The 22253-nt window shown below is 35.4% G+C and overlaps 1 protein-coding gene across 5 annotated transcripts in view; it reads left to right on the forward strand.

The window, feature by feature from the left end:
* Positions 1-22253, forward strand: part of PPIG (peptidylprolyl isomerase G) — a 45336-nt gene that overhangs the window by 17313 nt on the left and 5770 nt on the right. For 4 of the 5 annotated variants that reach the window (XM_086718844.1, XM_025933432.2, XM_086718843.1 and 1 more), the window contains 7 exons: positions 81-168; positions 5736-5765; positions 5851-5990; positions 16380-16593; positions 17611-17778; positions 19439-19526; positions 21992-22128. In XM_086718844.1, coding sequence (XP_086574970.1) covers positions 81-168; positions 5736-5765; positions 5851-5990; positions 16380-16593; positions 17611-17778; positions 19439-19526; positions 21992-22128 — 865 coding nt within the window. Of the gene's footprint in view, positions 1-80; positions 169-5674; positions 5766-5850; positions 5991-16379; positions 16594-17610; positions 17779-19438; positions 19527-21991; positions 22129-22253 lie in introns of all 5 variants that reach the window. The other variant, XM_086718845.1, reaches the window with a different exon arrangement.

Below are 22253 nucleotides of genomic sequence, written 5' to 3' on the forward strand. Positions count from 1 at the left end.
AAAATAAGATATGAAGAGTGAAAATGAAATTTTTTGGAGTTTATGCCTATAATATAACTGAAAATTTCGCTTCTCTATAGATGAGAGTTTTGCTGTTAAACACAACAAAGAATTTCTCTTGTCTATGGCCAACAGAGGGAAGGACACAAACGGTTCACAGTTCTTCATGTAAGTATTTATGCTGTGATCATTTAACATATCCCTTTTTTGGTGTGTCATTTCTCATTGATTGCTAATAAATAGGAGAGGGATCCATAATGGGGAAAATTTTTGAGGGAAGGGGAACAGTGAATTGTTGGAGAGAGTAAAATTGTTAAAAGTGAAATTGAACTGTACTGCTTAAGTTTCCAAATGATGAAGACTTGTCAAAAGAACACAGGAGCCAGAATGAAGGGGTAAGGTTCCCCCTGGCCAGATTAGGAAAATTTGAGCATCAAAATAAATAATGATAGTATCAGATGATTAAATAAAATAGAAATCCAGCAGCCCGTACAGGTATAAATAATAAACGAATAAATAACAAGGGAGAAGACAAAGCTGTTTCTTAGTAGAATGTCAGCTAATAAATTTAAAAGGAATGATAGAAAAGTCACCATTTTGCAGTCATCTCCATAATGACTGATTGAGGAAAGAATTATCTATTTAGAGCACAAGTTTAATAATAAGAATATTTGCAGAGTATCTCTTTATAAATTACTTGTTTACAAAGAATGAAATGCAGTTGATCCTCATTATTCAAAGATTCTATATTTGTGAATTTGCGTACTTACTAAAAATTATTTATAGCTCCAAAGTGGGTACTGCTAATGCTTCCAATTCTGAACCCCAAAAACTTTTGGCCAGGACTCTTCAACAGTGCAAATTTTTTATCATGTCCTATCGGTACAGATTTGCTCTCCTCCTCAATAGCCTTAGACTCTCCTTGTCTCAGAAGAACTTAATCTGTAAGCACCATATGGCTTATTCCAGTGATTTACTATTCCATATTTGTAATTCCCGTCTTCAATAGTGAAAAACCTGGCTCCCATTATCTTCAGAATTTCTACCCATTTGCTGAATTCTATTTAAAAACTTGCTATTCTATTCTATGAAAAGTAACCTACTAACTAGAGTTGCTATTTACTTATAGTTATTTTTGTTTTTAGACCGAGGGTATGTAGTTAAAATACTGTGTTTAAAAGTGGCTCAGATTAGTGCCTTTTGATGTGAATTTTGTGTGGTTTTGTGGCTCAAAATATGTTAGGTTGATTGGTGTATGATTATATTTTGTTCTCTCACCATGATTAGTTTTTAGTTTTGTTTTTTTTTTTAAGTTTATAAAACGTGATTCAAAAAGAATACCTCTTAAGTATCGTATCCACCTAACTTTTCACTCCATTGCCATTCCCCATTTTTTCATCCCATTCCCATCCATCCATATTAGTAACCAAACCTTATTAGTTTCTGGCTTATCTTCCTCTATTTCTTTTTACAAAAATAAGCACAGATACATATATATTTTTTTTTATTTTCCTTTTTTTCTTACACAACAGATAGCATACTACATACAGTGTTTTTTGTTCTTTTCACTTAGCAATATATCCTGGAAATCACTCCATATCAGTTCATAGAGATCCTTTTCATTTATCTTGCAGCTGCATATTACTCTGGTGTATGAATAGACTCTAGTTCATTCAACTAATTGCCTTTTTAAGGCAATTAATTGTCTTTCTGATTTTTTAAATGAAAACAATTTATATCATGTTGGTCGTAGAAAAATAAGAACACAGATAAATAGAAGAAAAAATTCCTGTCCCCAGAATGTCTTTCTCTGCAATAAAAATGTAACCTAAATGTTGCATATACTCTATAATCAACTTTGGATACAATATAAATCTCTGCACATAGCTAAGTATTAATATTTTGATAGCTATACGTGAATCCCATTGGTTGAATGTACTATGCTTTATTTGTCTAATTTTTTTTTAAGTTTATTTATTTATTATGGGAGAGACCAAGAGAGTGAGCATGCAGGGGAGGGACAGAGAGAGGGAGAGAGAATCCCGAGCAGGCTCTGCAGGATCAGTGCAGAGCCTGAGGCAGGACTTGAACCTACAAAACCGTGAGATCATGACCTAAGCTGAAATCAAGAGTTGGATGCTTAACTGACTGAGCCACTGAGGACCGTCTTTATTTATCTAAATTTTGAACATTTGGCTTGCTTCCTGGTTTTCAAACTGCTGCAGTGAGCATTGTTGTACCTATTGTTTGAAGCATTTTTAACTATTTTACATAAGTTGCTAGAAGTTTACTAGTGAAATGTTTACATATTTTTAAGTCTTTCTATATATATATATATATTGCTATATAATGTACTCTAGTATCAACAGTATAGTATGCAAGTTCCAGTGTCACCAGATCTTCAACAACACTGTTTTCATTTGTCTTTAAATTAAAACCCTTCCTGTGCTATCCAAAACTTATGTTAAGTTTATGTAATCCTTCACGTATATTCTCAGAATCTTCACTCTATGTGTTGGTTTTTCCTTATCTCTCTTAATTTCTAGGTAACCTTTCTTTAACTTGTGTTTTGTTTTTATTGTTTTTAAAGGAGACAACTTCAGTTTTTTAATCTTAAAAAACTTTTTTATTGTGGCAACATATGTGATATGAAATTTGCCATTTTAATCATTTTTAAATGTATAATTTAATGGTATTAATTATATTCACAATATTGTGCCACTGTCACCACTGTTTCCAAAATGGTTTCATTGTCCCAGAAACTAACCCATTTCTTTTTACCCTCAGCCCCTGGTAACCTCTATTCTGTTTTCTGTCTCCATGAATTTCCTATTCTAGATATACAAGCAGGGGCGCCCAGGTGGCTCAGTTGGTTCAGCGTCCAACTTCGGCTCAGGTCATGATCTCACAGTTCGTGAGTTTGAGCCCCACGTTGGGCTCTGTGCTGACAGCTCAGAGCCTGCAGCCTGCTTCACATTCTGTGTCTCCCTCTCTGCCCCATCCCCACTCATGCTCAGTCTCTCTCTGTCTTAAAAATAAATAAAACATTAAAAAAAATTTTTTTAGATCCACAAGCAGAATCATGCAATATTTGTCTATGGTTAGCTCTGTGAGGAGCCACTAAACTGTTTTCCACAGTGGTTGCATCATTTTATATTCCTATCAGCACTGTATAAGAGTTCTCGTTTTTCTGCTCCTCTTCAATACACGTTTTCACCAATTCGAGAATGACCATGAAAACGCAGAGTATTGGTTTAGGGGTTATAAATGAATTCTAGTGAGGAAGTGAACTTGCAAGTTATGGAATCTGTGAAGTGAGGTTTGACTAAATCTAGATACAAAATATATGTATACGTTGAATGTAACGTAATACAAATACACATAGGGTATACACAATGGTTTTTACATCTCTAAATGGTTTAAGCAACTTCAGGTGAACGTAGCTGTTGTAGGAAGAAAACAGTAAGGGGTTAGTTTTACATGTGTAAGGTGAACTTATGAAAATACATGAACATGTTTGAATTTTTGTTAATTAGTATCATGGGCTTTAACCAGAGGTTAGCTTAGATTGTGTTCCTTCTTCCAAATTTCTAGTGCCTTTTTATTTAAAAAAAAATTTTTTTTTTCAACGTTTATTTATTTTTGGGACAGAGAGAGACAGAGCATGAACGGGCGAGGGGCAGAGAGAGAGGGAGACACAGAATTGGAAACAGGCTCCAGGCTCTGAGCCATCAGCCCAGAGCCCGACGCGGGGCTCGAACTCACGGACCGTGAGATCGTGACCTGGTTGAAGTCGGACGCTTAACCGACTGCGCCACCCAGGCGCCCCTCTAGTGCCTTTTTAAAAACTTTTTTTAATGTTTATTTTTGAGAGAGACAGAGTGCAGGTGGGGGAGGGGCAGAGAGGGAAGGAGACACGGAATCTGAAGCAGGCTCCAGGCTCTGAACTGTCAGCACAGAGCCCAGTGTGGGGCTCCCAACTGATGACTCAGGAGATCATGACCTGAGCTCAAGTCGGACGCTTAACTGACTGAGCCACCCAGGCACCCCATCTAATGCCTTGTTTGATAAGATTCTTTAACATAATAAATGATATACAGTGTCCATCTTCATTCTACACCAATACCAATCTTCTCAACTACAAAGATTTTAAGTTTGGTGTGGAGTAGAAAAAAAGATTTTACAAAATTACTTCATTTGCAGGACGTTTTGCTTATTTTGAATTTTGTCAAAAGTTTTAATCCAGATTTCTTCATCGTGAAGTTTGTTTGTATATCAGGGAAAATAAACTCGAAGGTCTTTGGATCTTGGGTAACATAAGCCAGTAAAGCCTGCTGGGACAAGAATCTAAACTGATAATCCATGTATTAAAAAGATAGGGATAGTCAGCCTGACCAGTTACTGCCTCATGCAGGCGCCACACCTTCCAGCGTTCCAGAAGGTCTGAATTCTGGATTTTTGAGTGAAAGTATCCAAAACTTTTTTTTTTAAGAATTTTTTTTTTTTCAACGTTTATTTATTTTTGGGACAGAGAGAGACAGAGCATGAACGGGGGAGGGGCAGAGAGAGAGGGAGACACAGAATCGGAAACAGGCTCCAGGCTCTGAGCCATCAGCCCAGAGCCCGACGCAGGGCTCGAACTCACGGACCGCGAGATCGTGACCTGGCTGAAGTCGGACGCTTAACCGACTGCGCCACCCAGGCGCCCCATGTATCCGAAACTTTTAATGTTGGCAACTAATTAAAATTTTTACAAACACTATATGGACCATTTCTGTTCTAGTCAACAGAACACATGTGAGGCCCATCTGAATATATACAGTAAGTCCCCTTTTATTCACGGGAAGTACATTTCAAAGATTCCCCCCAGTGGATGCCTGAAACTTCATATAGTACTGAACTCTCTCTATATTACATGTTTTCCTATATAGACATACCTGTGATAAAGTTTAATTTACAATTTAGGGATAATAAGAGATTAACAACAATAGCAAAAAGAACAATACACTGTAACAAAAGTTATATGAATGTGGTCTCTATCGGAATCTCTTACTGTATTATACTTACCCTTTTTGTGATGATGTGAGATGATAAAATGCCTACCTGATGAGATGAAGTGAGGTGAATAACAGGCATTGTGATGTAGTGTTAGGTTACTTTTGAACTGATAGTATGTCAGATGGAGGATCATCTGCTTCTAGACTGTGGACTGACCACAGGTTACCATAGGTGACTGAAACTGTGGAAAACAAAACCAGTTATGCAGTTGATCTATGCTTTAACTGTTTAAAATGTTAAGGTTGAAAAGCACTATTGTTAAACCCATAAACTAGTGGAATCTTTTGTTAAATTGTGGTCTGTTCATACAATAGAATTTATAAAAACCATAGAACATTCTACATGTTCAGTAAGAACCCAGACACATGCAAGAAACGTGGATGAATGGAAATAACACCAAAATGTCAACTTTAGTTAACATGTAAGTTCTCAACAATGAGTGGTATTACTTTCATGATCAGAATGAGTTTTTGAAAATACATTATGTAGAAAGCATCTTGAATTTTTTCTGTTCGACTTAAGGTTAATGTAATAAAATTCTATTATGTTAAAATAGCATGTGATTTCTTTGTATGCAACTTTGTTTCCAATGCAGTTATTTTCTTTTCCTTTTTAGAGATGCTAACTTTGTTTTTCTCTGACTTTGTTTTTATTCTTCTATCTGATGACTTCCAAAGAACAACGAAGCCAACTCCTCATTTAGATGGGTAAAGATTATTTTAATTTATCTTTAGACCACTTTAATGTTAAAATTAAAAGCTTTTATTTAGTCATCTTTACTTGACTCTTTAGGCATCATGTTGTTTTTGGGCAAGTGATATCTGGCCAAGAAGTTGTAAGAGAGATAGAAAATCAGAAAACAGATGCAGCTAGCAAACCATTTGCTGAGGTGCGGATACTCAGTTGTGGAGAGCTAATTCCCAAATCTAAAGGTAAAAACAAGCACATATTTCTGATAATTCTTATGCATGCTAAACGATCAGAGACATTCTAAATTGTTGGTGTGAAATTCATACTAATGTGAACATATATATGAGGCATTTGTGTTTTCTGAATGTCTTTTATCTTCACACTTTGTTCATTTACCATGGAGTCATCTAGTTTTCCCATTAAGAAAAAAAAATTAATGTTTATTTACCTTTGGGGGGGGGGAGTCACAGTGTGAGCGGGGGAGGGGCGGAGAGAGAGGGAGACACAGAATCCGAAGCAGGCTCCAGGCTCTGAGCTGTCAGTACAGAGCCCAACACAGGGCTTGAACTTACAAACCATAAGATCATGACCTGAGCCAAAGTCAGACGCTTAACCGACTGAACTACCTAGGTGCCCCTCTAATTTTCCCTTCTTGTTAATTTGCTATAATTTATCCTTCTCCTTCCACTTTGTTTTGGGGTTTTGTTTTGTTTTATTTTTTAACTGTAGTTGTATAAATAGCATGGTAAATAAATACTCTTCTAGAGAAAGACACAGTGAGGGGGACGATGACAATTGAAGAGAATAACATAAAGAAACTTCAGGGAATAATTATTTCCCTTTATGCACTACTGAGATTCAGAAGTATTTGGAATATTTGAGAAACTTCTTTACTTAGACCAGAACATTTGAAATTAACATGACCAATAGTTTGGTATGATATTATGGAACTTTGTTTACTTAATATTTTTTTGTTTACTTAATGTTTTAAGTGTTTATATTATATATGTGAAATACGTAACTGCCATTATTTTTGACAAATATTGGGTCCTTGTGAGATTACACAAGTAATCTCACCCCATTAATTTTAGGGTAACTAAAATTAATGGGGTGAGATTACTTGTGTAGAAAACAATAAAATAATAAATGGACTATATTCTTCCTATTCTTACTAGTCTAGGGAATAGTATCCATACTTAGTTTTTCATGTTTAACGAATGTGAGAGTCATCTATAATCTTTTCTTTTCTTTTTTTTTTTTTTAATTTATTTATTTTTGAGAGAGAGAGAGACAGACAATCCCAAGGCTCCATACTGTCAAGCACAGATGCACGCGGAGCTCCATCGCACAACCAAACTGTGAGATCATGACCTGATCCAAAGTCACAAGTCAGACCCTTAAGCAGCTTAGCCACCTAGGTGCCCCTATAATCCATTCTGATCCTTACAATAACTCTGTACTAATTTCTCCCATTTTACAGATGAGGATAGTCAAGAAGATTAAGGTTTTTACCACAGCAGGGAACTAAGCTTCAAACCCAAGCTTGCTGGGTCCAGATTTAGAGCCTTTTCTGTTATGTTTGCTAACTCATTAAAGTCTTTAACATTCTTTTCAGAATTGCCCTAAGTAGAACATTCTGTTCTCAAGTTTTAGGTATACTGATTTCCTTTGTATCATTTAGAAATAGGCACATTTGTTTTCTTTTAATTTAAAAACACCCAAACTAGTCATAGAAGCTTATTTTTAATTTTCTGTTTTCTGTATTCCACTTCGATTCTGATAATTTTCTTCTCTATCATATTAAATATATATAAACTTTGTAAACCATTGCAGGAATATGCCGCAGTTCATAATGGGACTGTTTATATAACTTGCTGGTATTCATAAGCCTGGCTGTCTATCTTTATGTACAAACAACATGTATAATATATGTTTTGTGTTTGTGAAGATCCAGTGAAGAATGAGATGTTACTGAGTATCTTACATTAAAAAAAACAAAAACTAATTAATGTTTGCAAATTTTACACCCTGATACTGATACTTAATCCTTAAGACTGTTAGTATCATTGGAATATTTTCGTTTAAGGCATTATTTCTTCTCAAATCATCTAGGAAATTTTTATCTTTTATTTTCTACTAAAAACTTGGGTTTTTTCTTGCATTTTATGTCTCTTGTGTCTCTTTAAGGTCTCTTGTGTTAGGATATATTCTCTGCTTATAAAAGTTAAGGATACTGTGGTATATATATTTAGAAAGAAATTGGGGTAATAAAAATGCACATTTTAAACCATAAGCATAGATTTTCTAATAAATTTGGTGTAAACATTCTTTTAGTAATAAAAGGTCAGTGTTTGAATTATTGCTGAAAGAATGAGAAAGTGAATGAGTGCACTTTTTGTATGTTATTTGTCTTCATAATGTATTTTCACATGTAGAAATAAATGCTAATTTTGCTGATGCCATTGTGACCAGACAGTTGTGCTGAAAGTTGATGTAGTGTCCTACTGTGTGTCCCTCAAACTCTTGCTAAGGAAGCATACTTTGCCCTTATCAGTTTTAGCAGGTGGGGAGGGAACATTTCGCCCTTTATTAGTGTCTGCCCAGGAGTTCATGTAAAGGTCAAGTGTGTTGTAAGCCATACTCCCATGCCTACCCTGTTCTGGTCTATACTGTGGAAATATGAAAAGATCTTTATATTTGAGGTCACAAAGTTTGGAACCTATTACCCTGCAGTCCTTTAATTACTATTCAGAACATTGGTCAGAATGGATTTTGTCATGCATCTATATAATCTTTTTTTAGGCAGAGCTGTGTCTCACATCCAATTTGTAAGTTTGATGGCCTCCTTACAGCTTTAAATTGGAAACAGTCAGAAAGCTTTATGCAACACTGTGGTGTTCATCATTATATTTAAAATCTTGTTTGAGAGATTTACACCCCAGTTTAAAAAGAAATAAATACAGAATCTTTTTTTTTTCTTTTTCTAACTTCCTGAAAGAAAACAAAAAGACTTCTGAAGAATTCTGACTGTCTGGGCCCACCTGTATATGGTCTTGGTGAGTCTGGGCAATCTTCTTGGGCCTTTATCCCTTTTGCTGTTGCAGAATTGGAAATTCCGTTTTTTGTAGCTATTTGAATATACCTGAGGAGGTTCAGAGTTAAGAAGAAGAACCTTCCAACACATGTAGGAATGGAACACTGGAGGCTAATAAAAACTGCATTTCTGTAGAGGCTGTCAAGGGACAGAATGGAGGATGGAACATAGACCACCAAAGAATGAAACCACTACCTAAGTCAAGCTGCTTACTGATTTTTCAGGAGTTGGCATGACCTCAGGTTAAAAGAGAGGTCTGTACACACCTTGACCATGCAATAAGAGATGGGGCCATTGCTATATTACATAGATTTTTATATTACAGAAACACAAGTGCTGAGTTACAGATGGATATACAATAGATAGTTGTATGAGTAGAAGTTTTGCCTGTATGTGGTAGGAAACATTGCCTGGCAATGCACAAAAAAAACAATAGGGGAAACAGTCAGTGAATCTTGTACTCAGGAGACGGTAAAGAACACCAGAGATTCATTTATATAGTAAGAGGATCCCATTCATTGTTCTTAACCTGGAATTAGGAGCAGTGGTGATGGAACTTGTGCTGGAAGATAGTGGGATGTTAAACTTAGAAACTATCTAGGAGATGAGACCAGTAATGTGAAATGAAAATACCTAAAGGAGACCTATTTTAGGAATAGTTCTATTCTTTATTCTATCCTATTTGATGATGCCCTAGAAATTGCCTTCAATATAAAGGTTTCATGTGAAATTCATTGATATAAAATCTGTAGATCTCAAATAAAAATGAATAAGGCAGCATTTTTTTTTTTTTTTTTTTAACCTGAAATCTTTACAAGTAAAATGTTCTGGAGTTTGTTTTACTTTATCATACTAGTAGAATCAGTACCTAATTAATAAGATTACACTGTGGGGCGCCTGGGTGGCTCAGTGGGTTAAGCGTCCGACTTCTGCTCGGGTCATGATCTCGCGGTTCGTTCGTGAGTTCAAGCCCCGCGTCGGGCTCTGTGCTGACAGCTCAGAGCCTGGAGCCTGTTTCAGATTCTGTGTCTCCCTCTCTCTCTCTGACCCTCCCCCGTTCATGCTCTGTCTCTCTCTATCTCAAAAATAAACGTTTAAAAAAAAAAAAAAACATCACACTGTACCCTACCCCACCCTCCAAAAAGGTCAGTGAGTAGGTTTAGGAAATTCTTTTACATAGTGATAAGCAAATCACATAATCTAAAAAACTATCCAGAAATGGCCCACAAGTTTAAAGTGTTATTCTTTGTTATTCGTTTTCATCCCATTATGATTTTTAACTTGCATTGTGGCTTTGCTTTAGGTGGTGTTTCATTTTTACCTTAAGGATACTTAAATGTTTGTTAAAGATACTTTGAAATAGATTTTGTGTAAGTGGTAAGGCAAGTAGTAGGGTTTTTTGTTTGTGTTTTTGGCAGTATCCCATTATTGTCATACTTGGAAGTTTTAAAATATCTACAGTTTTTAACATTTAATATATTAATTTGGTTGAAAATTTAGAGGCCAAAAAGGATAGTCAGTCAGTGAAAAGTCTTCTTCCAATCTCTGCCCATCAATTTTCATTCCCACATTTTGTATATCGGTCTATATGTGAATTTTGGTCACATAGAATAAATTCTTAAAAGTGGAATTAATAGACTACAGGGGTCATGCATTTGTAATTTTGGTAGACACTGCCAATGAATATAAGAAAATAAATTACCTTCTGGGGCACCTGGGTGGCTCATTCGGTTAATCGTCTGACTTTGGCTCAGGTCATGATCTCATGGTGTGTGAGTTTGAGCCCCATGTCAGGCTCTATGCAGACAACTCAGAATCTAGAGCCTGCTCTGGGTTCTGTGTCTCCCTCTCTCTGCCCTCTCCTGCTCATGCTATCTCTCTCTCTCTCTCTCAAAAAAAATAAACATTAGAAAATAAATTACCCTTATATACTTTGCAAAGCCAAGTATTGCCGAATTCTGTGTAATCTTTTTTTCTTTTTTAATGTTTGTTTATTTTTGAGTGAGGGAGACAGAGCGCAAAAAGGGGAGGGGCAGAGAAAGAGAGCGGGAGACACAGAATCCAAAGCAGGCTCCAGGCTCTGAGCTGTCAGTACAGAGCCTGACATGGGACTTGACTCAATGAACCGTGAGATCATGACCTGAGCCGAAGTCAAGATGCTTAACCAGCTAAGCCACCCAGGTGGCCCAGCCAAACTTGTAATCTTTACCAGCCTTAAAATAGGTTAGGGTTTTGTTTTGTTTTGTTTTGTTTTTTAAGTTTTATTTATCTTGAGAGAGAGAACAGGGCAGGGGGAGAGAGAGAAGTGGGGAAAGAGGATCCCAAGCAGGCTCTGTGCTGTCAGTGCAGACCCCAATGTAGGGCTCAGTCTCAAAACTGAGATCATGACCTGAGCTGAAATTAAGAGTCAGTTGCTTAACCAGCTGAGCCACCCAGGCATCCCTGATGTTAACATCTTTTAATTTAAGAACCATTTATATGAACTGATATCATTCCTTTATCCCTTATCTTTTATTCATTCTATTGTTTTTTCTTTTTGAAATTCCAAGTCACTTTCTGTTATTTCCTTTCTATTTGGAGAAATTCCTTTCGCCATTTGATTGATTGATAAATTAGTTTTAGTGATTCAGCAACTCTGTACATTACTCAGTACTCATCATGATAAGTGTACTCTTAATCCTTTTCACCTATTTCAGCCATCCTGTCCCACTCTGGTAACTATCAGTTTGTTCTCTATAGTCTTATAAGGGGTTTTTTGGTTTGTCTCTTTTTTCTTTGTTCGTTGTTTTGTTTCTTAAATTCCACGTGAGTGAAATTATATGTATTTGTCTTTCACTGACTGTCTTACTTTACTTAGTATTAATATCCTCTAGATCCATCCATGTTGTTGCAGATGAAAAGTTTTCATTCTTTTTTTTTATGGCTGAGTAATATTCCATTGTGCATATACCACATCTTTATCCATTCATCTATCAGTGGGGGCAGCTTCCATAATTTCACTATGGTAAATAATGATGCAGTAAACAGGGGTGCATATATCTTTTTGAATTTGTCTTTTTATATTCTTTGGGTAAATACCCAGTAGTGGAATTACTGGATTATAGGGTAGTTCTATTTTTAGTTTTTTGAGGAACCTCCATACTGTTTTCCAGACTGGCTGCACCAGTTTGCGTTCCCACATATTTATGTATTTCTTAACCATTTAACATGTGTAAAACTCTGCTGCTATTTTTATTAGTTTCTTATTCTTTTTTATGTATCACTGATGAAGTTTGAATTTTGCACCCCTTTCCCCATTTTTCCCACAAGCCATGTGGTTTTTCTTGTGCAATTTTTCATATATAGCACAGTGATTTATAGGAATACATAGGTTGTATAACAGTGGAACTGACTGTAATTCTTCAAAGCCTTTCTACTTTACTCTTTTCCTTATTGACTATACTGTCTTCTAAATCCCTATATATACAATTTATAGTCAGTTTCTTTTTTTTATATATATACATTTTTTAATGTTTATTTTTGAGAGAGAGAGACAGAGTGCAAGCAGGAGACGGGCAGAGAGAGAGGGAGACAGAGAATCTGAAGCAGGCTCCAGGCTCTGAGCTGTTAGCACAGAGCCTGACATGGGGCTCAAACCCCCAAACCATGAGATCATGACCTCAGCCGAAATTGGACACTCAACCCAGGTGCCCCTATAGTCAAGAGTTTTTAGAACACTTAGTACTTACGTGTATATTTTCTGATGCTGTTTGCTATTGAGTGCACCCTTCTTGGTCTTATTTTCTAAATAGATTCTAAACTCTGTGAGGGAAGGTGCATGTCTTATGAGTTTATTATGGAATTTCCCCATAAACTCTACTATTCTTTATCTTTGTATCGTGGCATCATGGTGAGTATAGATCTATATACTGTTCAGTTAAACATATGGTTGACCTGTGAACACACATGTTTGAACTGCATGGTTCCACTTATACATGATTTTTTTTTAATATATAAATACAGTGCAGTACTGTAAATGTGTTTTCTTTCCTTACAGTTTTCTTAATATTTTTCTCTAGCTTATTTTAGGAATACAGTATATAATCCATTAACATACAAAATATGTTACTCGAACAGGCTGTTTGCAGTTAAGTTTTTGTGGAGTCAAAAATTACATGTGGATTTTTGACTGTACAGGGGTTTGGTCATCTGTACTTACTGATCTGAGAAGGATAAAGTTTCAGTCAGATTCTCAATGTGCCTAAATCATATTTTTATTTTAGTTTTAACACAGATTTTAAGAATCCGGATACATTTTGTTAGAACTAATACTGATTTTGTCATGTCTCTATTTTTTGCCTTTTTACTCTTTAACTTGCCATTTCTTTCTCAGTCATTTTCTCTCCTTTTCTGAGCAGATCATAGGAAAGGGACATGTAAACTAAATTTCACTTAAAAAGTAATATTGACAAACATCAGAAGAGGACACCTTTTTAACCTTAGAGCTTTCTAAGTTTTCTTCCAGGGCATTTTTCCTAAAACACAGTTTATTTTCCTTGTATAGTAGATGTCATCTGGTATTCAGGCAGATTATATTACCATCCAAATAGTTCCGGCATTTCGTATTGTTGTGATATCTTGCTTCGCTCAGATGTTTTCTTGAAAAGTCATGTGTGAACTAAATAATGGTTATTTGAAATATATTCAGTACATTTGGTGGGGAGAATAGGCTTGTTTGTTAAACCAACTGCAGTATATTTCTCATAGGAAAGAATCTCATTGCAAAATATAGGTTGGAGCTAGTAATCATGGTAATCAATTAAAGCATTACTGTATTTATATGGGATATTTTTATTTTGCTTGCCTATTATGTGCTCTTAAATTTTTATTTAGAGTTACTTATTATTAATTTATTCCTTCAGTTGTTTTAAGTTTGATTACCCGTGGCCACCTACCCATCTCTCAGGTTTGTAGTATATATAAGTAGATGTTTCAGTTTATACATGTTTAAAAGATACCTATTCTGCCTCAACAGTAGTAGTCTTGGCTTCAGGTTAACGATTGAACTCATGAGACAAAATAGACTTCATTCAGCACTAAGTTTATTTTCCTTTAAGAAAGGATAATACCAAGGGCGCCTGGGTGGCTCAGTCAGTTTGGCAGCAAACTTTGGCTCATGTCATGATCTCACAGCTCATAGGTTTGGGCTCCACGTTGAGCTGTGTGCTGACAGCTCAGAGCCTGGAGCCTGCTTCAAAATCTGTGTCTCCCTCTTTCTTTGCCCCTCCCCTGCTTGCACTCTGTCTCTCAAACTTTTCAGAAAATGAAAAGTTAAAAAGATACACCGGACAGGAAACAGAACAGTTTATACAGCAACAACATAGTGGAGATCTCATGATTTCCAGGCAGAGCTTGTGTATGTCCCAGGCATCTCACACTTGTTATTTTCATGATCCAGAGGAACATGACTGTGTGATGAAACCATTACCTGGTGTCCCTTCACCTTTTATACCTTGTACCCATACTCCAATGTGTTAGCATTCATTGGTACTGGAAAAATTATTTTGGCAGTGAACTGCAAGTCCTTGGTAAAGGACATAGTAATTTCAGACCGGTTGTCATTTATCTTGGAATTAGTACACTCCTATAAATTCTGAGTTAAGGGTTTCAAGAATGATATGGCACTTGTGCCTCAGGTGTTCCTGAGGCTAAAGGAAAAGTTATAAACCAGCAGTTAACCCTTTCAGTTAAGGTCTATAAACAACCAGTAGTCCAAAGATGTGTTTTCTTTGTCCTCTGATATTTTTTTATCATGGAAAATATTAACATATACAAAACGGTTGAAGTACTATAACCAAACAACAGTGTTCATTTACCCACCTTCAACAATTAAGTCATGGCCAACCTCATTTTACTTATATCCTGGTCATTTCTCCCTTTGTTATTTAAAAAAAAAAATTTTTTTTTAATGTTTGTTTATTTTTGAGAGAGAGCATGTGTGTGCAAGCGAGCCAGTGAGGGGCATTGAGAGAGGGAAACAGAATCCGAAGCAGGCTCCAGGCTGTGAGCTGTCAGCACAGAACCTGACGCAAGGCTTGAACCCACAGACCGCGAGATCATGACCTGAGCTGAAGTTGTGTGCTTAACTGACTGAGCCACCCACGAACCCCTCCCTTTGGTACTTTAAAGCAAATTCTAGGCATAACATTTAATCAATAATTTTTTCATTATTTGATCCATAAAATTATTCTTTAAAAAAAATTGTGGTCATAGGTATACACATACACACATACACCTATCTATATTTCTAAATATTCCTGACTGTTCAAATTTCTAATTATTTCATTAATGTTATTTTTTTTAATATTTGAGTTTGAATCCAAGTAAGGTTCAGACATGGGGGTTGTAATTCTTTTAATTTTGTTTTTAATAGATTCCCTCTACCATCTCCTTTATGTTTCCTTGAGATTTTTTGTTGTACAAGCTAGGTCATTTATCCTGTAGTGTTTCCCATTACTGCACACAATGGATTATACTGATTGCATCTTTGTTATGTAATGTTTTTTTATCCATTTCATATAACTTTGTAGTTAGAGGCAAATTCCTGCTTCATTTATTCTTTGGAAAACTTGTGATAAAGAGCATCTACTGTTTGTTTAGCCTGTGGCACAGTTTATATAAGGAAAAACAAGTAAATGCTTTATATTTTATTTACCAATATGAACTGATGGATTCTAATATGTTTGATGTGTTCCAGTTTATTATAGTTCTCCATATATTGATGTTGTCCCATCTTTGGCCTGATTTCACTTTAAGTCCACCGTGGTTTGAATTAGAATACCTTTAGAGGAGTCAAACTCTATTCGGTTTGTCTATATTTACCCAGTTCTTGTTGTAGCACACCTGGTTAACTTCACTTATTTATGTTAAGGTGCCTAGTCCTTAAAGCGTTGAGTTTGGGAATCCATTTCAATTCAAATAAAATTTCAATTTGAAATTACTTTTTGTAGAGACACCAAATCCTAGTTATTAACCATTGGTAAATGACTGCCCTCTATGCTAAGTCTGCTCTTCAACTAAGCTAAATTTCTTAATCATTAGAGGAATGCTCAGGCATTGAAACCAGCCAATGTCAGCAGAGTCATGTTTCTTATTTTCCACATTGTGTGGAATATTTTTTTGTATGTGTTATTTCTCTTCTACAGTTCTACCTCTAATCTTGGTAATAAGATAAAAAGTAAAAAACCACAAGAAGATTAGAATCTTGGACTCTTAAATAATTCTATGCTTTTTAGAAACAATCCTTCAAATGTTTCCTAAAATTAGTGTTTTAGACCTACCTGTTATTTTTCCAGTTCCTTAGTGTGGTAGATCAACTTTGATCTGTGAATTCAGAGACCTGTATTCTAACCCTAAATCTTGACTCCTTTCCTGTACCCCTCAGTTCAGATAGCTGGATGAGCTAAGTGTTAAGTACTGGACTTAGTGAGGATCTGCAGCAAATCTAAATTTCTGTCTAAAAAGTGTTGACCAAAAACCTTTTTGTTTTTTATTAAAGCTAAGAAAGAAGAAAAGAAAAGACATAAGTCATCATCATCATCATCCTCCTCATCTAGTGACTCAGATAGCTCAAGTGATTCTCAGTCCTCTTCTGATTCTTCTGATTCAGAAAGTGCTTCTGAAGAGAAATCAAAAAAAAGAAAAAAGAAACATAGGAAAAATTCCCGAAAACACAAGAAAGAAAAGAAGAAGCGAAAGAAAAGCAAGAAAAGGTTTTAACTTTACTTTTATAATACAGGCTTTACATTCTTATTCCCTTCTGTTTGTAAGTAAATCTATTGGGATTTTGGATCGATTATTTGGCAATATGAAAATAGTGAGAAATACTCCATACCATGAAGTAGAAGACCATTCTTTAAAAATATTTATTACTTTTGAGAGAGAGAGAGAGAGCAAGCAGGGGAGGGTCAAAGAGAGAGGGAGACAAGAATCCGAAGGAGGCTCTGAGCTGTCAGCACAGAGCCCAACGTAGAGCTTGAACCCATGAGCTGCAAGATCATGACCCGAGCTAAAGTTTGGACGCTTAGCCGACTGAGCCACGCACGTGCCCCAAGTGTAAGACCATTTTGATTCTATAGTCTATAGATTAAATTTAGGTACATTCATTTCCATTTTCAGTAAAACCATTCAATTCAGTTGTTTCTCTGAACTTAGTGAAATGATCTTTTGGGTTCATAGGTTTATGTTTTATAGGAGGAATAGAGGATTAGTGAGAATTGCAGGACACCGGTGATTATTGTCTTTATTGTTTGTAACAATCTGTCTTGCTTTTTTAGTCCTTTATTTCTTTTGTTGCTATGATAGCACAAGAGTAAAAGCAAATAATGTCAGCGCATTTACTTTCTTTTCTGTTTTGTCTGAAATAATATATGTTTGTACTAAAACATGTCTTAATATGTTTTGCTTTTAAAGCAATTAATTTCTTTACCTACATTTTTAACTTTTAAATTTATCAGAGTATAGTGCCAATGGAGTTCCATATTTTAGAACCATTTTATTGGAAAATACTTTCTGAGAATGTGATAATGGAAACAGTTGGTTTGGGTTTTGGGTTGGTTTATGAGAGGAATGAAGGAGGATTTTTCCCTTTGTAATTGAATCTTTGCAGTTGGGGGCAGGATGGCATATGTATTGTGACTTCTTAAAAAGGAAAGAAATCCCAACAGTTGGAAATTTGGGATAAGTGCATAATAACCAAATGGAATTTGTTTTGTGTGTTTTCTGTTAAGCGCATCTAGCGAAAGTGAGACTGAAAATCTTGAAGCACAACCGCAGTCTACTGTCCGTCCAGAAGAGATCCCTCCTATACCTGAAAATCGATTCCTAATGAGAAAAAGTCCCCCTAAAGCGGATGAAAAAGAAAGGAAAAACAGAGAAAGGGAGAGAGAGAGAGAGTGGTATGTGAATGTGTATATCTTATAGAGTGCCCTGCACTCTTCATAATCGAACTTTTTTTTAAGTCTTACTTTAAACAAGATTTAATTGGTGACCTTGTCCCAACATTGAAATATTTTTAATAGGATAATGCTAACAAAGGTCCTTTTTGCTAATAACTACATAGCTGATAAGATAAACTAACTTAATTCAAACAGATTTTGAGTAAAAAGTTACTTTTTAAAAAGTAAGCAGTGCAGATACCAAAAAGATGTGTACCAATTCCACTTCAAACCAATTCCATTTAAAACAAGCTTACGGTGTTATTTGAATATATTAAACTTTACTTTTAAAAAAGTAAGAACCTTTAATAGGGCAAAAGGCTGTTTTCCATGTCTAATTTATAGTATTCTAGTAATGAAAATTGATACCATATAGAACTTCTTTGAAGATTTTTCTCCATAAATTCATGTAATTAGTATTAGTAGGCTTTTTGATTCTTTATAAATCATTTTAATAATTATGTACAAAAACAAAAAAGATTGAGACCTTTTTCTTATTTATGACTAGAAATTTGTTATTATAAAAGTAATAAAATTCAGAGTATCTCCCCTATACTTTCACACTAGAGTAAAAATATAAAAATAAGTCTTAGTGTAAAAAAAAAAGTTTTAGTTGTGTGAAACTTGAGGTAATTTTGATGGATTGGATTGAGTTAATTTTTCCTCAAGTGTTAAAGAATATTTTTTTTTTTAATTTTTTTTTTTTTCAACGTTTTTATTTATTTTTGGGACAGAGAGAGACAGAGCATGAACGGGGGAGGGGCAGAGAGAGAGGGAGACACAGAATCGGAAACAGGCTCCAGGCTCTGAGCCATCAGCCCAGAGCCCAACGCGGGGCTTGAACTCACGGACCGTGAGATCGTGACCTGGCTGAAGTCGGACGCTTAACCGACTGCGCCACCCAGGCGCCCCAAGAAAGAATATTTTTAAGGAAATAAATATTGCTGAGAAAATGTTTGAACTACTTTACAATCAACTTTTCAAAACATAACTTATATGTGTATTGTTTATGCTAATTAAGTATTAACTCATTATTTTTTGAAAACAGTTTTCCCTTTTTGATGTAAACTTTGGTACTAAACCATGGTGTAAATGTTTTGTTAATTCACATCAGCTTGTGTCTGCTTACTTCTCATTAATTACTCTTCTCTGTAGTTCTTTTAACAGTGCTTAATGCTTAAGGGATTATAAGCTACTTTGGAATAAGATAGTTTTAAAATTGTTCTCTCAGTGGCATCCAACCAATGCTGAGCTATATGAACTCTTGTGTTGATTTTCCTTAACACTGTCAAGTTTATTTCATCTTAAAAATGGTTATATAGCAGTGTTTCTCAGCACACAGCTGGCATTTGCGGGCAGAATAGTTAGTTCTTCATCCTCGTGCACTATAAGACTTTAGCATTCCTGACTCGTGGCTCTAAGTACCAGTAGCACTGTCTAGTCATTGACAGTTGAAAAATGCTTCCATACTTTTCCAGATACCTACTAGGAATTGATAACATTCCTGGTTGAGAACTACTGATTTTTAAGTTTTTAAATTAGTTTAGATCCATAAAGCCAAATTTTCTAGATTCATTTTTATAAAATTGTATGTTTTAATTTTTCCCTTGCTTCCTTCTAGTAATCCACCTAACTCCCAGCCTGCTTCATACCAGAGGCGACTTTTAGTTACTAGGTCTGGCAGGAAAATTAAAGGAAGAGGACCAAGGGTAGGTGATTCTTTTCCCAAAAATCTTGATAATATGGGCATTTATCATAATTTTCGAATGTTTCTTAAATACTGATTTGTACATAAGTAACTAAAATTTAGAGTAGATATGGATATTCAATTATATATTCTCTTTTTATAGTAACTTCTTTATATTGGTATTTCTAAACTGAAAATGCATGGGATATTAATAGATTTTACATGTACACAGTGTAAAATGAAGTCAATGTTTTGTGCCCCCGTGTTACTTCCTGACCACTGTATTGCTAATCTTGTTAAAAATTCATAAAAATTAACCTGGTTCTTATATCTCATTCTCTTTCTCTTTACTGGATCCTCCCTATCAATTTAAATATCTTGTGTTTTCAAAACTTTTTAGAAACCGAGCTATATTTGGTTTATTATTTCTTCACTTCCTACTCATTTCCTGCTTCCTAAACTGTTTCAGTTTGTCTTCTACTGTTCTGTTGAAAATAGCACTTGCTATATGGTCAGCTACATGTCACAAAATCCAGCAAGTCCTTTCAGTCTTTGTCTCACTTAATCTCCCTCCTTGTAATACTCTTGCCCTTTGCTTCCATCGTATTTTCTTTCTGTCTCTGGCCAATCTGTTTTGAATTTCCAATGCCAGTTCATACTTCAATAGCTAGCCTTTCATAGTGTAGTATCGTGGGTTCCAACTCTTTTCGTTGTGCACCTGCTCCTTGGTGGTCTCATCGCTCTCATGGCTTCAGTGGCTACCATATATTGATAATTCTCATTTGCTCTTCTGGTACCAGGGTTTATCTGACAGCTGGCCAGTTGCCTCACAAACACCTCAAACTCTGCATATATAATCCTGAGCATAAACAGTTCCTCTTTAGGCATAATTCTCCTTTAGGTTCGTGTTCCGGGTGACAGATACCACCTCCTGTGTAGTTACTTAAAGCCCAAGAATGATTTCATTTCTCTGCTGTCCATCACCAAATCCTGTCAGGTCAACCTTCTCAATACTTTGAAATCCATCTGTTTCTCTCAAGCTCTACTCCCACACCTTAATTTAGTTTACCTTTGTATATTCTCTGAACTGTAAGTGGCCTTCTAACTGTTCTCATGGCAGCTCCCAAACTTCTTTGTCTTAGGGTCTTGGACCCAAAGATTTTGTAATGTGGATTATATCTATCTATATTTACTGTTTTAGAAATTAAAACCAAGAACTATTAAAAATGTAGAAATGTATAAGCACACATTCCATTAGCAATGAAAGCAAAGATACTAAAATGTCGGGTAGTCTGAAAAACTCCCCTGTACGATAATGAAAGAACAAAAGTGAAAAAGGCAAGTAACATGATTCACTGATGAAAATAGTTTTGACTTCACAGATCCCCTGAGTCTTGGGATCCCTAGATCACATTTGGAGAATCACTGATAACAATTCTTTATCTAAACAGCATCCAGAATAGTCATTTAAAAATGAAAATCTGATTATATCACTCCTTTGCCATTGATCTCAGGGTAAATCTACAATTTTTACCATGGCCTATGAGACCTCACAAAATCTAGCCCTTGCTTACCTTATCAGTGCTCTCGAGTACTACTTTCCCTTACAGTTTTTATCTTTAGCCATACTGATCTATCTTGTGATCATTTCTAACAAATGCTATTTTTCCTGTCTCAGAACCTTCAAATATCATATTTTTCATGCTTCACATGTTCTTCCTTACCCATCCATTCTCACTTTTACTTCCTTTTCATTACCCTTGCCTTTGTAACTTCTCATACCTCATACATGTTAGTTTTCAGCTTTTTAAGTTATATTTAACTTTCCCTGTACTAAGCCAGATCTCTCTGTTACATATTCTGTGAGCACCTTGTACTTCTTTTACACCGATTCTAATTATAGCTGCATTTATGCTTATTAGTATCTGTGATTATATATCTGTCTGTGGGTTTCCTAGCCTTGTAGAATACAACTTCTAAAAGACCAAAATCCAGATATGTCTTGGCTCACTAAAGTTTCCTCAATACATGGTAGAGCAGTTGGCCATTCTAAGAGCTGAGTAAATATTGGTGGAATAAATGGACATCAATGCATTTACTCAGTTTTTCTCATAATATGGGAAATGTTTGCTTTGACACATCAAGAATATATATTTCCAAATTGGAACTTGGCAACTTGTAAGGGTTCTACTTGTAAGGGTACTACTTGATAGTAGTATCACTTAAATAGGACAGTTCTACAGAGAGGACATAAGTGGCTAGAGTTTGTGTGGCTAATGCTTTTTATTGGGAATTTACAGTATGAGTGTTTAAAGTATTTTCACCTCACTGGTTTCATACCTGAAAATTAGGAAATTTTAGTTATTATAGAGGGTATAAGAAATACCAGACATTTTACTTGAACCTAGAAATGTATATGCTTCAGGTATTATTGCAGTGCTTTTATATTTTTATATGTTAATTTTTTTCCCTTTTTATTTTCTTAAGCGTTACCGAACTCCTTCTAGATCCAGATCAAGGGATCGTTTCAGACGTAGTGAGACTCCTCCACATTGGAGGCAAGAGATGCAGAGAGCACAAAGAATGAGGGTATCAAGTGGTGAAAGATGGATCAAAGGGGATAAGTAAGATTTAACTATATTATTTCAAATGTAGTGACAAGTATTTTTAACTCTTATGCATAAAGTTTTACTTATAGCCATTTCATTTATTTCTGAATATTTAAAGGAAAATAGAATACCATTTTAGC

This window comes from Puma concolor, chromosome C1 (assembly GCF_028749965.1).
Source record: "Puma concolor isolate L17-30 chromosome C1, mPumCon1.1.hap2, whole genome shotgun sequence".
Lineage (NCBI taxonomy): Eukaryota > Metazoa > Chordata > Mammalia > Carnivora > Felidae > Puma > Puma concolor.